The sequence below is a fragment of the Cibotium barometz genome, chromosome 22 (genome assembly GCF_041138505.1).
Source record: "Cibotium barometz isolate CiBa-2024 chromosome 22, ASM4113850v1, whole genome shotgun sequence".
Classification (NCBI taxonomy): Eukaryota; Viridiplantae; Streptophyta; class Polypodiopsida; order Cyatheales; family Cibotiaceae; genus Cibotium; species Cibotium barometz.
The window spans coordinates 39,631,019-39,642,989 of NC_141067.1; the positions used below are offsets into that span (position 1 = coordinate 39,631,019).

The 11,971-nt window shown below is 41.3% G+C and overlaps 1 protein-coding gene across 2 annotated transcripts; it reads left to right on the forward strand.

The window, feature by feature from the left end:
• Positions 1–616: 616 nt before the first annotated feature.
• LOC147626597 (putative pentatricopeptide repeat-containing protein At3g15130) lies at positions 617–5,275 on the forward strand. 2 transcript variants are annotated; one of them, XM_086816656.1, is made up of 4 exons: positions 617–843; positions 930–1,012; positions 1,091–1,297; positions 1,393–5,275. In XM_086816656.1, exon 4 carries the CDS (start codon positions 1,409–1,411, stop codon positions 4,160–4,162), a length of 2,754 nt encoding a protein of 917 aa, XP_086672782.1. In that variant the 5' UTR covers positions 617–843; positions 930–1,012; positions 1,091–1,297; positions 1,393–1,408; the 3' UTR covers positions 4,163–5,275. The 2 variants fall into 2 exon arrangements, with proteins under 2 accessions (XP_086672782.1, XP_086672781.1); XM_086816655.1 differs by having other exon boundaries at positions 663–843; positions 1,091–1,278.
• Positions 5,276–11,971: the final 6,696 nt, after the last annotated feature.

The window sequence follows — 11,971 nt, forward strand, 5'->3', positions numbered from 1 at the left end:
AATTGGTTAGTCGTATACCAGTGATGAACACTCATGGAGGACTAGGACTAGGGGTGTGTGGTGTGGGATGCACATGCTTTGAGGGGGTTGGCTTGCTAGGCTTACCATTGCATATATTTAGAGCCTACTTTTGGCTAGCTGAATCCTTTTATGTTCCTCTGAATGTTGTTTGTGTGTACTCATTCTGTGGTGTATGATGATTGTAGTGCTTTAAACATGCGTCTTGAGCTTTCTTTTGTGAGTATTGGTTTTGGGCGGATACTATGGGGTGTTCCACTTATGAGGGTCTCCTATGACTCTTCTTAACAAAGCAGGCATCTACGATGGGGTTGCCACACTAACACGTGAAGCATTGAAATGGTTATTAATATCAATCTAGTTGGGCACACATGGAGGTAAAAATTGCATTTTGGCCATGATATTTCCATTTTTGTCAATGTTCAACATCCATACATGCTAGCCATTGCTCGTGGCACACCGCAAGGATTGAATGTGAAAGAACATCTCCCTAAGTGGTTAGAGAGAAGCTCCAAACCCATGGACCTCTACATCATTCTCATTTTAATTGCAAACTTCTTTTTCAAGGTGTTGAAAAGTCACAAAAAAAAATAAAATTGAAGGCTTTTTGATTATATGTAAACCCTTGGTGGTCCCTTTGAAATTGGTCCTAGAAGTGAAAAAAGGGAGGGGGAGGGGAGTGTGTGGTGATCCAGGGATAACCTTGCCGAGGCTTTCAAGGTGTCTGATGCAAAGTATTCCAATTCGAGGAGCACAGAGCTTGCAGGGTCATGGAGCTGGTCGCTGCAAGTAGCAGCAGTAGCACCCGCTGGTTCCAATGTCAAGGTGAGCTTGCTAACACACAAACTCTGCATTAACATCTCTTCAAAAAGCCATCAAAGTTCACCATTGAGAATCTCGCACCTACGCAGGCACCATGATGGGTACCCAAAATGTACGGCAAGGGTTTGTCGTACATCACCACCCAGATTGGCGTAACAAGAAGTTCAAGATTGTAAGCTCTCCAATTCAAGGTATTTTATTTGTTTTTTCCTGTTATTTTTCTTTTCTTAAAGCTTCATATCTACTGCAGAGAGCGTCAAGGTGCCTGAAATTGAGGCATGGTTTCGCAAGAAGGCTTTGCATACATAATTGGTGGACTCCTGCTGCTGAAGAGGGGGCCACCAGCACTTTAGAACAAGATATATCCCGCATAGATTGTGCGCCTGAAGCTCCCTGCCCATCTATATCTATTGAGGGCTCTTGCTCTCCGTGTACCAGGTGTACCTTCAAGCACAAGGTTTAAAAAATCATGAACATGAACCTTCTTATGTATATTTTCTTGGCCGCTTGTCGGGAATCTTCATAATGGATGATTGTTAATGTGTTTTGCAGAGGGGCTGACAGCTATATGTCTCTTGATTCCTCTCCGCCGTTTGCCACATTTCAAAAATTCTGTAGTTTTGTGGGGACACGTGAGGGGCCTCTAACCACAATCCATAAGGATGAGCACGAAATTTATATGTCCAGCGATGTCATCTTCACAAGACTCCAGCGATGCATCGATGACAGAGATTTGGCAGCTGGAAGGGAAGTTCATTGGCTTATCATCAAATGTGGTTTTGAGTCGGATGCCTTCTTAGGAAGCCATTTGATCCGAATGTTTGCACATTTTGAGAGACTATCAGAAGCCAACCAAGTATTCCTCCGACTGCGTAATCCAAGTGTGTATTCGTGGAGTGCCATTATCTTGGCACATGTCAAGCTTGGGCAGAATGAAGAAGCTTTGCAATTGTACCTTGAAATGCACAAGTCTTGCATAGAACCAGATGGTCATATTTTTGTAGGTGCCTTGAAAACATGTATCAACTTAGCAGACTTAGGGCAGGGCAAGTTAGTTCATGCTCAAGTAGTTGAATACGGGTTCGAATTTGATGATTTTGTAGGCAGTGCCCTAGTGGAGATGTACTCCAGATGCGAGAGCCCAAAGGATGCGCGCATGGTGTTTGATAGAATGCCAAAACGGAGAGCCATAACATGTAGTTTATTAATAGCAGGTTATGTCCAACAGGGTAGTGAAGAGGTTGCCCTTGAGCTTTTCAAGGAAATATTGCAAGAGGGGGTACAACCAGATGAGGTGACATATATTTCCATTCTAAAAGCGTGCTCGAGCATACCAGCCTTAAAACAGGGAAGAAAAATCCATGCCCATCTCATTGAAAGCGGGCTTGAGTTGGATATATGTGTTGGCAATGCTCTTATCGACATGTATGTCAAATGTGAAAGCCTTAAGGAGGCGGACACTGTGTTTCACAGATTACCTATGCGAGACGTTGTAACATGGACTGCACTGATAGCAGGATATGCCCAGCAAGGTTTTGGCCAAAAAGCACTCCAGTCTTTTGAAGCCATGCAGCAGCATGGCATGGATCCTAACCCAATCACGCTTGTTCTCATTCTGAGAGCTTGTTCCAACATAGCCGCCCTAGAACAGGGACGGAAGGTTCATGCTCGCATTATTGAAAGTGGGGCGGAACTAGATGAGTTCGCTGGCAGCAGCCTCATTGACATGTATGGAAAATGTGGGAACCTTGAAGATGCAGGTACTATGTTTGAACGAATGCCGAGGCGGAATGTAATCACGTGGAGCGCATTTATTGCAAGGTTTGCTGATCATGGGCATGGCCAAGAGGCTTGTCTACTCTTTGAGCAAATGCAACAGGAGGGAGTGTCTCCAGACAAGGTAACATTTGTTTGCATCTTGAAAGCCTGCTGTAGTGCTGTATGCCTAGAGCATGGAAGACTGATTCATCGCCAAGTTATTGAGAGTGGGTTTGGGATGGATGTGTTTTTGGGAAATGCCCTGATTGACATGTATGTCAAGTGTGAAAGTCTGGAGGATGCATGTACATTGTCCAACAGATTACCTGAGCAAAACGTTGTGACGTGGAGTGTTCTGATTGGAGGCCATGTTCAACAGGGGTTTGCACTTGAAGCTATCCAAATTTTTAACAAAATGAATCAAGAGGGGTTGGAGCTAGATGAGATTAGTTTTGTATGCACTCTTAAAGCATGTTCAAGCATAGCAGCTTTGAAGCAGGGCAGACAGATACATCGGAAGATAATTGAGCATGGATATGAGTTGGATACATTTTTGAGCAGCACCCTAATTGACATGTATGCTAAGTGTGGAAGTCTTGAGGATGCATGCAGAGCCTTTGAACGATTGTCAAAGCAAAGTGTAGTGACTTGGAGTGCATTGATGTCAGGTTATTCCCAGAATGGTGATTATATGTCAGTTCTTCGATACTTTCAGGGTATGCAACAGGCAGGTTTGGAGCCAGATGATGTATCGTTTCTCTCTCTTCTTGCAGCTTGTAGTCATAGAGGCCTACTAGAGAAAGGATGCACACACTTCAAGTCAATGAGAGATGACCATGGTATTGCACCCACAATCAAGCATTATAACTCTATGGTTGACATACTTGGCCATGCAGGCTGCTTGAATGAGGTGGAGGACTTGCTTGAAACTATCCCTTTTCAGCGTAATTTGGTGGGGTGGACTTCTTTGCTCACCTCATGCAGAAGTCATTATAATGTAGGTGTAGGCCGGCGAAGTTTTGATAATTTCAGCATGATGGATCGTGGAAATGCCACTGGTTATGTGCTTATGGGAAACATCTATTCCCAGGTTGGCATGTGGGAGGATGCAGAGGAGACAGAGGACCTAAGGAGATGTGCAAATGGGTGGAAGAAGCCGGGGAAGGCGTTTATTGAGATTGGTGATCAAGTTCATGATTTTATTGTTGGAGACAAAACACACCCACAAAGTAGTGCTATATATGCCAAGCTTGAGAGTTTAAACTTCCAGATGAGGGAAGAAGGGTATAGACCACGTGTAGATTTAGTCTTGGATACATTGTCAGAAGATGACAAGGAAGATGCTTTATGTGGACATTGTGAGAAACTAGCAATAGCTTTTGGGCTCATCTGTACTGCTCAAGGCACAACAATTCGGGTATCAAAGAACTTGCGAATGTGTGCTGATTGCCACAATGTGACAAAGATGATCTCAAAACTTGAGATGCGTGAAATTGTTGTGGTAGATGCATATTGCATACACCGTTTTCAAGATGGGGTGTGCTCTTGTCCAGAAAATGTTTAGGCATGCTAGTTGATTCAGTCAAGTATGATATTAATGCATGTGTGATGCTATGGATGAGTGTAGAAGTGTCAGGTACACTTGCACTAAAAAGTTGCAATTGAAAGATCATCTTCATTTGACACACAATTGACAAAATACATGATGACATTGCATGTAGAAGAGTTTGAGCTTCACGTCTTTACTTTCAAATGAGACAAGCTACTTTGGCTGAAAGTACTACTGCGTTGAACACCTGCTGATTAGCTGGAACAAGCAAAGATGCTGAGACTGAGCAGATGGATGAACTTTGAGCAAGACAGGATGCAGGATGCTCAGTGTGCAAAAGTGGCTGGTGGCTACAAGGAAGAAAGTGGCTGTTTGCTGTCTATAAAAAGCACTCCCAGGGCCATCATAGTGGGTGGGTTTGTTTTATGGATCTCCTCAGGCCCAGATCTGGCCTTCTCCTTGTCCAGCTACCACCCACAGACGCAGCACGGGTTTGGATGCTTGTTGGTGCTGCTACTCCTGTTACTGCTGTCATAAGGAATGCTCCACCATATTTTGGCTGCACAATACCAAAGACATGTGTAAATATGACCCAGAGCACGTCCTTTCTTGTGGGGATGGATGCATTTGACATGCCCTTATACATGGCCTCTACATAGTTGTCGAATATCGAGGGATAATTTTGTTAAACGATGCATACATTTGTCAGGGCTGCCATTGATGTTTAGCTTTGGGCGGTACTGTCGCCAGGCTGCTTCTTGTGCTTACAGGTGGAAAGAGTTATCTGGACACCACTTTCCCACATGCGCTTCACAACAGCTCTTGCCTTTGCCTCATGATAGTTGCTCTTCTTGCGGGTTGCTGGGACCGCCTAGCAACAAAAGCTCAAGTGATAGTTTTGAATTGTGTGCATTATCTCAGTAAAGGCTGTACAAAAAATCCATTTTGTGGAATGCCACATTTTAATATCGTTGCTCTTCTTGTGGGTTGCTGGACCGCCTAGCAACAAAAGCTCAAGTGACAGTTTTGAAGTGTGTGCATTATCTCATTGAAGGCTGTACAAAGAATCCATTTTGTGGAATGCCACATTTTAATATCAAGTTCTACATGACCATCTGATTCCATCAAGTGGACTTGTTGCTTCCAGTTGTGTTGATATTTTGAGGGTGTAGACTTTTTAAGGTCATTTTACACGTAACGAGTGCTTGATTGAGCCACCAGCCTTAGCCCAACCTCATTAGTATTGTGAATCTAGGTGTATCGTTATTACACTTCTCATGGTTTTGGAGAAAATGCATTATGCAGCTATGGTTTCTAGACATCCATGTGATCATTTTTTGGGTTTGGTCTCAGGGTTAGGGTGTACGGAACTTTATTTCTAATGATAAGCTATGTGCATGCAAACATGGTAGCACGAATTCTCATTAAATGTTAGCTATGCAGCTTAACCTGCAATCGAGTATGTGTAACACTTGTTCATGCATTCACATATAGTGTTTGTAGTCGCCAAATGGAAAGGCCGCAATTGCGACGAATTTTCTCGTAGTCATCCTCTACAATGCTTAATGCAGTTACATGCTTGCAGGTGAGGCTCGCTTAGTTATCTATATAGCATGTAACAATGCATTCCAAGTCAATGGTGGAGACATCTACCATGCATGCCTTGGACAGTCCCCACTAACATTTTACAAGGTTGTTGAGTTGTCTGTATTTGGTGTTGAATGAAATCATAGGTGAATTATGCGAAGGACTACTGTTCTTTGATTGTTGTTCCATTATTGCTGGTGATTCTTTCAAAGAGGTTCTCTCTTTTGTGAGTTTCTTCTTAATGCCAGTATTTAGTCGTCAAATGTTTGCATTACTCTGTGCATGCATGATAGATTGAGCTTTGGAGATGGATATACTGTGTACAGTCAGCAGCAACTATTCCCAAGCTTTCTTGGGAGTGAACTTAGTTCTTGAGTGGGTCTTGACATCCTTGCTTGATCATCTCATTAGGTAAAAATCGTTATCTAATATAACACTCGAGAGAATCTAGAGAATGCTGGTTTTGTAGTGGCAGGAAATGTTCATGATGTGGCTACAAGTTGATGATATGGCAATAAAGTTGATATTATGTATATTGGCTTGTGTTTGGCATTTTTAAAGTCTTTTTAACCTCAGCCCAATATGGTGATAATGTGTGCTTATTATTTGCTAGCCTGTCTGGGTACAAGGCATAATTGAAGGTACTAGGGATTCAAGATATGCCATGCAATAATCAGCTCAACTTTCATGAATGTCTCACCTAGGCACTTGAGTGGATCTTCAGGTGTGAGATTACTTGAATATTGTAATGTCAGCAGGAGTCTCTTCTCCAAGTAAAAAATGAAGACATTTTTTTTTGTGTGTGTGTGTTCAGAAAGTACATTCGTTGGGCTCAGGAAGTTCTACTTTAAAAAAGGTGGAGATAATTATTGTGTGAAAAAGGGGGCTTCCCTCATAATTACCATATCTTTCAGCGCTTGTATGTCCAAGAGCACATGCACATGCACATGCACACACACTTTTCTTTTTGTAATACGTTATATTACTAGTGGGAAACCTCCAAGTGGAAGAGAAAGCCCACAATTAGAATACAGAAAATATGAGTTAAGTTACAAGCCGAGATGTCCAACTATGAGGCAGCTAAAATTCAAAAGCAATCAAAGATCACTTGTAGCCTGTGCAAGGGAAGATCTCCAAGATCAAAAGAATCCCGAAGAGATAAGAGAAGGGATCTCGTGAGATGAAGAAAGCAAAACAAGGAATATCTTGTGTGGCAAAGGTTAAAGATTTCTTGCATGATAAATGGACTATAGGGACTAAAATCTAGTCCACACAACGAAAGTATCAAATTCTAGCAAAGTGGGGGAAATGCTGCCAAATAGCCAAAATTTTTTGCCAAAAGATCTGCAATTTTCATTGCTGCAACAACAAGACTTGATAACATTAAAGTCCAAGGCTATTTTTGCTCCAAGAAACTAAAAAGAAGAGAATCTTTCCTGGCAATAAGATGAAAGTGTAAATTCAGTATATTGAGGCAACCATGCATTCTTGGATTCATGGAGTACAAACCAAATGCCTTTTGAGTAGCCTAACAGGCTTTCTATCCACCATAGTACGCCACAAACATACTAATGCTGCAGACATGAGACTATCCAAATCGGCCAAAGACCAGGGAACAAGAGGCAAGTGAAACTGAATATAAACCATTAAAATGGATATTCTCAATCTAACAGGCAACGGCCACGTAGATAATTTCCAATATTGAAGTTTGAAATTCAGCTTGTCTAACACCCATTGTCGTTCTCTCTTTAGAGAGACATTGCAGCCCAGAGGATACCCAAGATGTCTGACCATTTGTTCTAGTGAAACTACTTAGCCCGGCCAAAGAATATTGAAGTTTGAAATTAACCAGTGAAACTACTTGGCCCGACCAAAGAATAAAGTGCCAATCACAATGCTTGAGCAGGAGAAGCTTGGACTTAGCAAAATTAATTTTCAAGCCTACCACAAGACCATACAGATCCAAAGCATCCATAATTATTTGGCCCAGCCAACGAATAGAGTGCTAATCACAATGCTTAAGCATCATAAGCTTGGACTTAGCAAAATTAATTTTCAAGCCTGCCCCAAGACCATACGGATCCAGAGCATCCATAATTATTTTAACATCATCTTGAGTATTCCTTGGAAAGAAAAATGAGTCATTTGCATAAGCTTGGCTAACAAAGTGATTTACATCCAAACTCTGTATGCCATGTAGCTTGTTCTTTGCAAGCAGTTTGTCCATTAATAAGAGCATGGAATGAGTGGCTATTGCATTAAGTAATGCACTGAGGGGGCAGCCCCACCTTGTCGCACTGATTACCTAGAGACCAAATATCTCAAAGATCCTTGTGTAATATACATCAAGTAGTTCCTCCTTTAGGGAGCTAGTAAATAATATTTCTCATCTTAGGCCCAAAGCCCATATTTTCCATGACACTGGCAATAAATTGCCATTGTACTATATCAAATACTTTTTCTATGTCAATCTACATTATGAGTACATCCTGCTGAGTATATTTCACATATTCAATGCCAATGTAAGCATCGACAATGTTATCCATTATTTGACTTTTGGGCACAAAACCATATTGTGCAAGATGTATACCCTCATATAAGATGTTCTTCTAACGGTTCACCAGCATTTTTGCAACTAGTTTGTAAACCACATGTATAATAGTTATTGGTCTCCAATCTGATAACTTTTCACAGATGTTTTTTGGGAAATAAACGAACCAATCCCTCTTTCCAGGAAGAAGGGAGTCATCTTGAATGCTAACAACAATTATCATAAAAAGCAACTCAGATTTCAGCATATTCCAAAAGGCCAAAAAGAATTCTACCATCAAGCCATCCCAGCCTGGGGATTTCCATTTGCCCAAATTGTGTAGTGCATGTTGTAGTTCATCCATGATGACTTCAAACTCCAAATCAGATGCCTGCTACTCAGACACAATTTTATTTACTTCGAAGGAATATAGCTGCCTTGCATCCATAATTCTTTGAGTAGGTTCATTGGGGGCACCAAAAAAGTCACTGAAGTAGCCATAAACTTCCCTTTCTAATTGCTGCCCACTATCAATCCAACAGTCATCCTGATTCTTAACCTTATGAATGCATTGCAAAGTCCTGGAAGCATGTAAGCCCTTGAAAAATCCTTTAGACAAGAAACCTGTGTCTTTTAGAGGTTTTTGTCTGGACTTGATTTGCCACTTTTGTACCTTTGTTTCATCAATCTCTTAAAACAAATGCTTGCTTAAATCAATGCCTCTTGCTTTGAATCATCAAGAATTCTTTGATGACTACATTTAGTGAGTTGTTGAGCCATTGCATCCTTCACTTTACCTCTTTCTTCTCCCAAGAACCATTTATTGTAATAAAAAACAATAGCCTGCACATGCGAGTGGCGAACCTACACCAAGCCATGTCCTTGCTTGATTTTCTGAAAACTTGTGTACATCTTCTCTTCCTCTATCATTTCTTCAAATTGTTGTGATGTTTGTAACAATATGGCATATCGAAAAAAGATACAGCAAGAGAAAGTACACTAGACAATGCAATAGAGAGAATGGAGAGAATTTTAAAATTCTGATTATATCAAACAAGAGATAGGTACAATATGATGGTGTTGTCCACCCACCTAGTGTAGAGATTAAATGGCAATTTAGACAGACTCTGTATGGAGCATGTACTGAGAGTATAGGGAATATATGCTCACAAGCATTGGATGCCTTAGCTTGTGCCAACTATGTCCATTTATAGTGCTACAGGTAGTGCGGTGGGATGCGTCTAAGACATGGATGGCTACACTACATTGATGCGGCTCACCACTTGCATATTCATATAACGCGTCGCAACTGACCACCACCCACTCATGATGAAATCAATATCCGAGGGAAGATTCCTAATGTTTGTACGACCACCACCCACTATTGATGAAATCAATATCCAAGGGAATATTCCTAATGTTTGTACACCTCATCATCTCCTAACCATCAACAGTCACAACTATGACCCCTTCCAGCATCTAAGCTGGGGTTCTCACTAAAGATATGTACACCAATGGCTTCTCCTCATAATGGTGGCCATACAAATGTGCACAATACATCAATGTGAGATACATGCTGAGAGGTGGGCATTGAACATATACTAACACCCCCCTCCCGAAGATGAACTAAGGGTTTCTTGGACCAATGCCAAGTCCATGAAGATGTCAAGTGAGCTGGTCCTTCCCAAGAGCTTTGGTAAAGATGTCGATGTAGTTCTGCTCTGTAGAATAGTACTCTAGCTCCACAATCTCATCCTCGATCAACTCCCACACATAATGATATGGAATCTCAATGTGCTTCGTGCGAGCATGAAACACAGAATTCTTTGCAGTGGCCATGCAACTCTCATTGTTGCATCGTAAGGTTGTGGGATGACCTCCTTGGAACTTTCCCATATCTGCTAGAATCCTCCTCAACCATACTGCCTCACATGTAGCAAAACAAGTGGCCTTGTCCTTTGCTTCAGTTGAAGAAAGTGCCAATGTGGGTTGGTTCTTTTACTAATCCAAGAGAACACACCAGATCCAAGTAAGAAGCAATATCCAAAAACTAACTTTCTGGTGTCCCAATCTCCAGTCCAATCGAAGTCACAATATCCCACTAAGGAGTCACCAAACATGTATGTCATTCCATACTTAATGGTACCTTTGGTGTACCTGAGCACATGCATTGCTGCATTCCAATGAATTTCCCTTGGTTTGTTAGAGAACCTGGTCAACACACCAATTTCATAGTAAATGTTTGGTCTAGTATTGCACAAGAAAATCAAACTCCTGAATGACAACAAGCTTCTTGTACATCTTGATGTCAACCAAAGGTGAAGTGTCCTTAGAAGAAAGACTAGAGTTTACCTCCATTGGTGTACGTATTGGTTTGCTGTCTGTCATACCAAATGCCTTCAAGATTTGTGCGCATACTTTTGTTGAGAAATCAAGATCTATCAGACTCCTACCATATCTCGATCCCAAAACAATAATGCAAGAGTCCCAAGTCTGTCAACTCAAACTCAGAGCCAAGCCTTTCTCGTGTTTGTTGAATCAGGTCTTCATGGTTTCCTGTGATAATCAGGTTGTCCATATAGAGAATAACTATCACATATTTGCCATCCTTTCTGAGTGCATACAAGTTAGCATCAGATGCACTTCTAGAAAAACCAATATTTTTTAAAAAAGTATCTATTCGTTGTTGATACCATGCCCTGGGGCTTATTTCAGCCCGTATAAAGCCTTATTTGACCTGCAAACCTTATTTTCTGATCCAGGCAGCTCAAACCCTAGTGGCTGAGTGACATACACCTCCTCCTTGAGATGTCCATTCAAAAAAGCTAATTTTACATCCATTTGAAAAACTGGCCATTTCTTATTAGCAGCCAAGGCAAGAACTGTGTGAATAGCAGTCATTCGAGCTGTTAGGGCAAAAGTTTCATTGACATCAAAACCATCAACCTGTGAAAAACCTTGTACAACTAGCCTAGCTTTGTATTTCTCCAATGAACCATCGGATTTATACTTAGCTTTCCACACCCATTTGGTGCCAATTATCTTTCGTTTTGGTGGCCTATTAACCCACCTCCCAAGTGTTGTTTTTGATGATGTTGTCATACTCTGACTGCATCGCTGCCTTTCACTTTGGATCTGCCAAAGCTTCTTCTATGTTTGTGGGATCCTTAACTAAATCCATTATCTCAGCCACATCAAGGCCATATTGACAATGTGTTCAGAAGACCTTCTTTGCTCCTCTATTCTCTTTGATCTACGTAAGCCATTTGCTGAAGTTTTTATAACATCAGGTGGGGGGTTCTGATCATTAAAGAGCTGCCTTACCCATGTGGGAAGTGGTTGTTCTTTAGGTGCAGGGGAAGGCTGGTGTGATTTTGAGAGTCGTCATCTTCTTAAACTCTGGATCAAATAGTTGATATGCCTTTGACTCTGTACTATATCCAAGGAAGATACATTTCTTACTTTTTGTAGCAAGATTAGTTCTATTTACATTTGGTATATGCATGTAAAATTCAGCTTTATCACACGGAGGAAATAAACCCACACCTTCATACTATAATCGTCGACTAACATCATAAAGTAAGAAGATCCCCCCAATGGAGCAGTAGACATATTACCACAAAGATCAGCATGTACCAGCTCTAGAGGAGACTTTGCTCGATTGCTACTCTCTTGTGAAAATTCCTTATGTTATTGCTTGCCCATCA

What these genes read in the sequence shown, in the direction of transcription:
- LOC147626597 (XM_086816655.1), top strand. Translation starts at nt 789, where the DNA reads ATGGAGCTGGTCGCTGCAAGTAGCAGCAGTAGCACCCGCTGGTTCCAA. An exon ending in CCGCTGGTTCCAATGTCAAG is followed by an intron (nt 844 to 929) that starts GTGAGCTTGCTA and finishes GCACCTACGCAG; the next exon opens with GCACCATGATGGGTACCCAA. An exon ending in GTAACAAGAAGTTCAAGATT is followed by an intron (nt 1,013 to 1,090) that starts GTAAGCTCTCCA and finishes TATCTACTGCAG; the next exon opens with AGAGCGTCAAGGTGCCTGAA.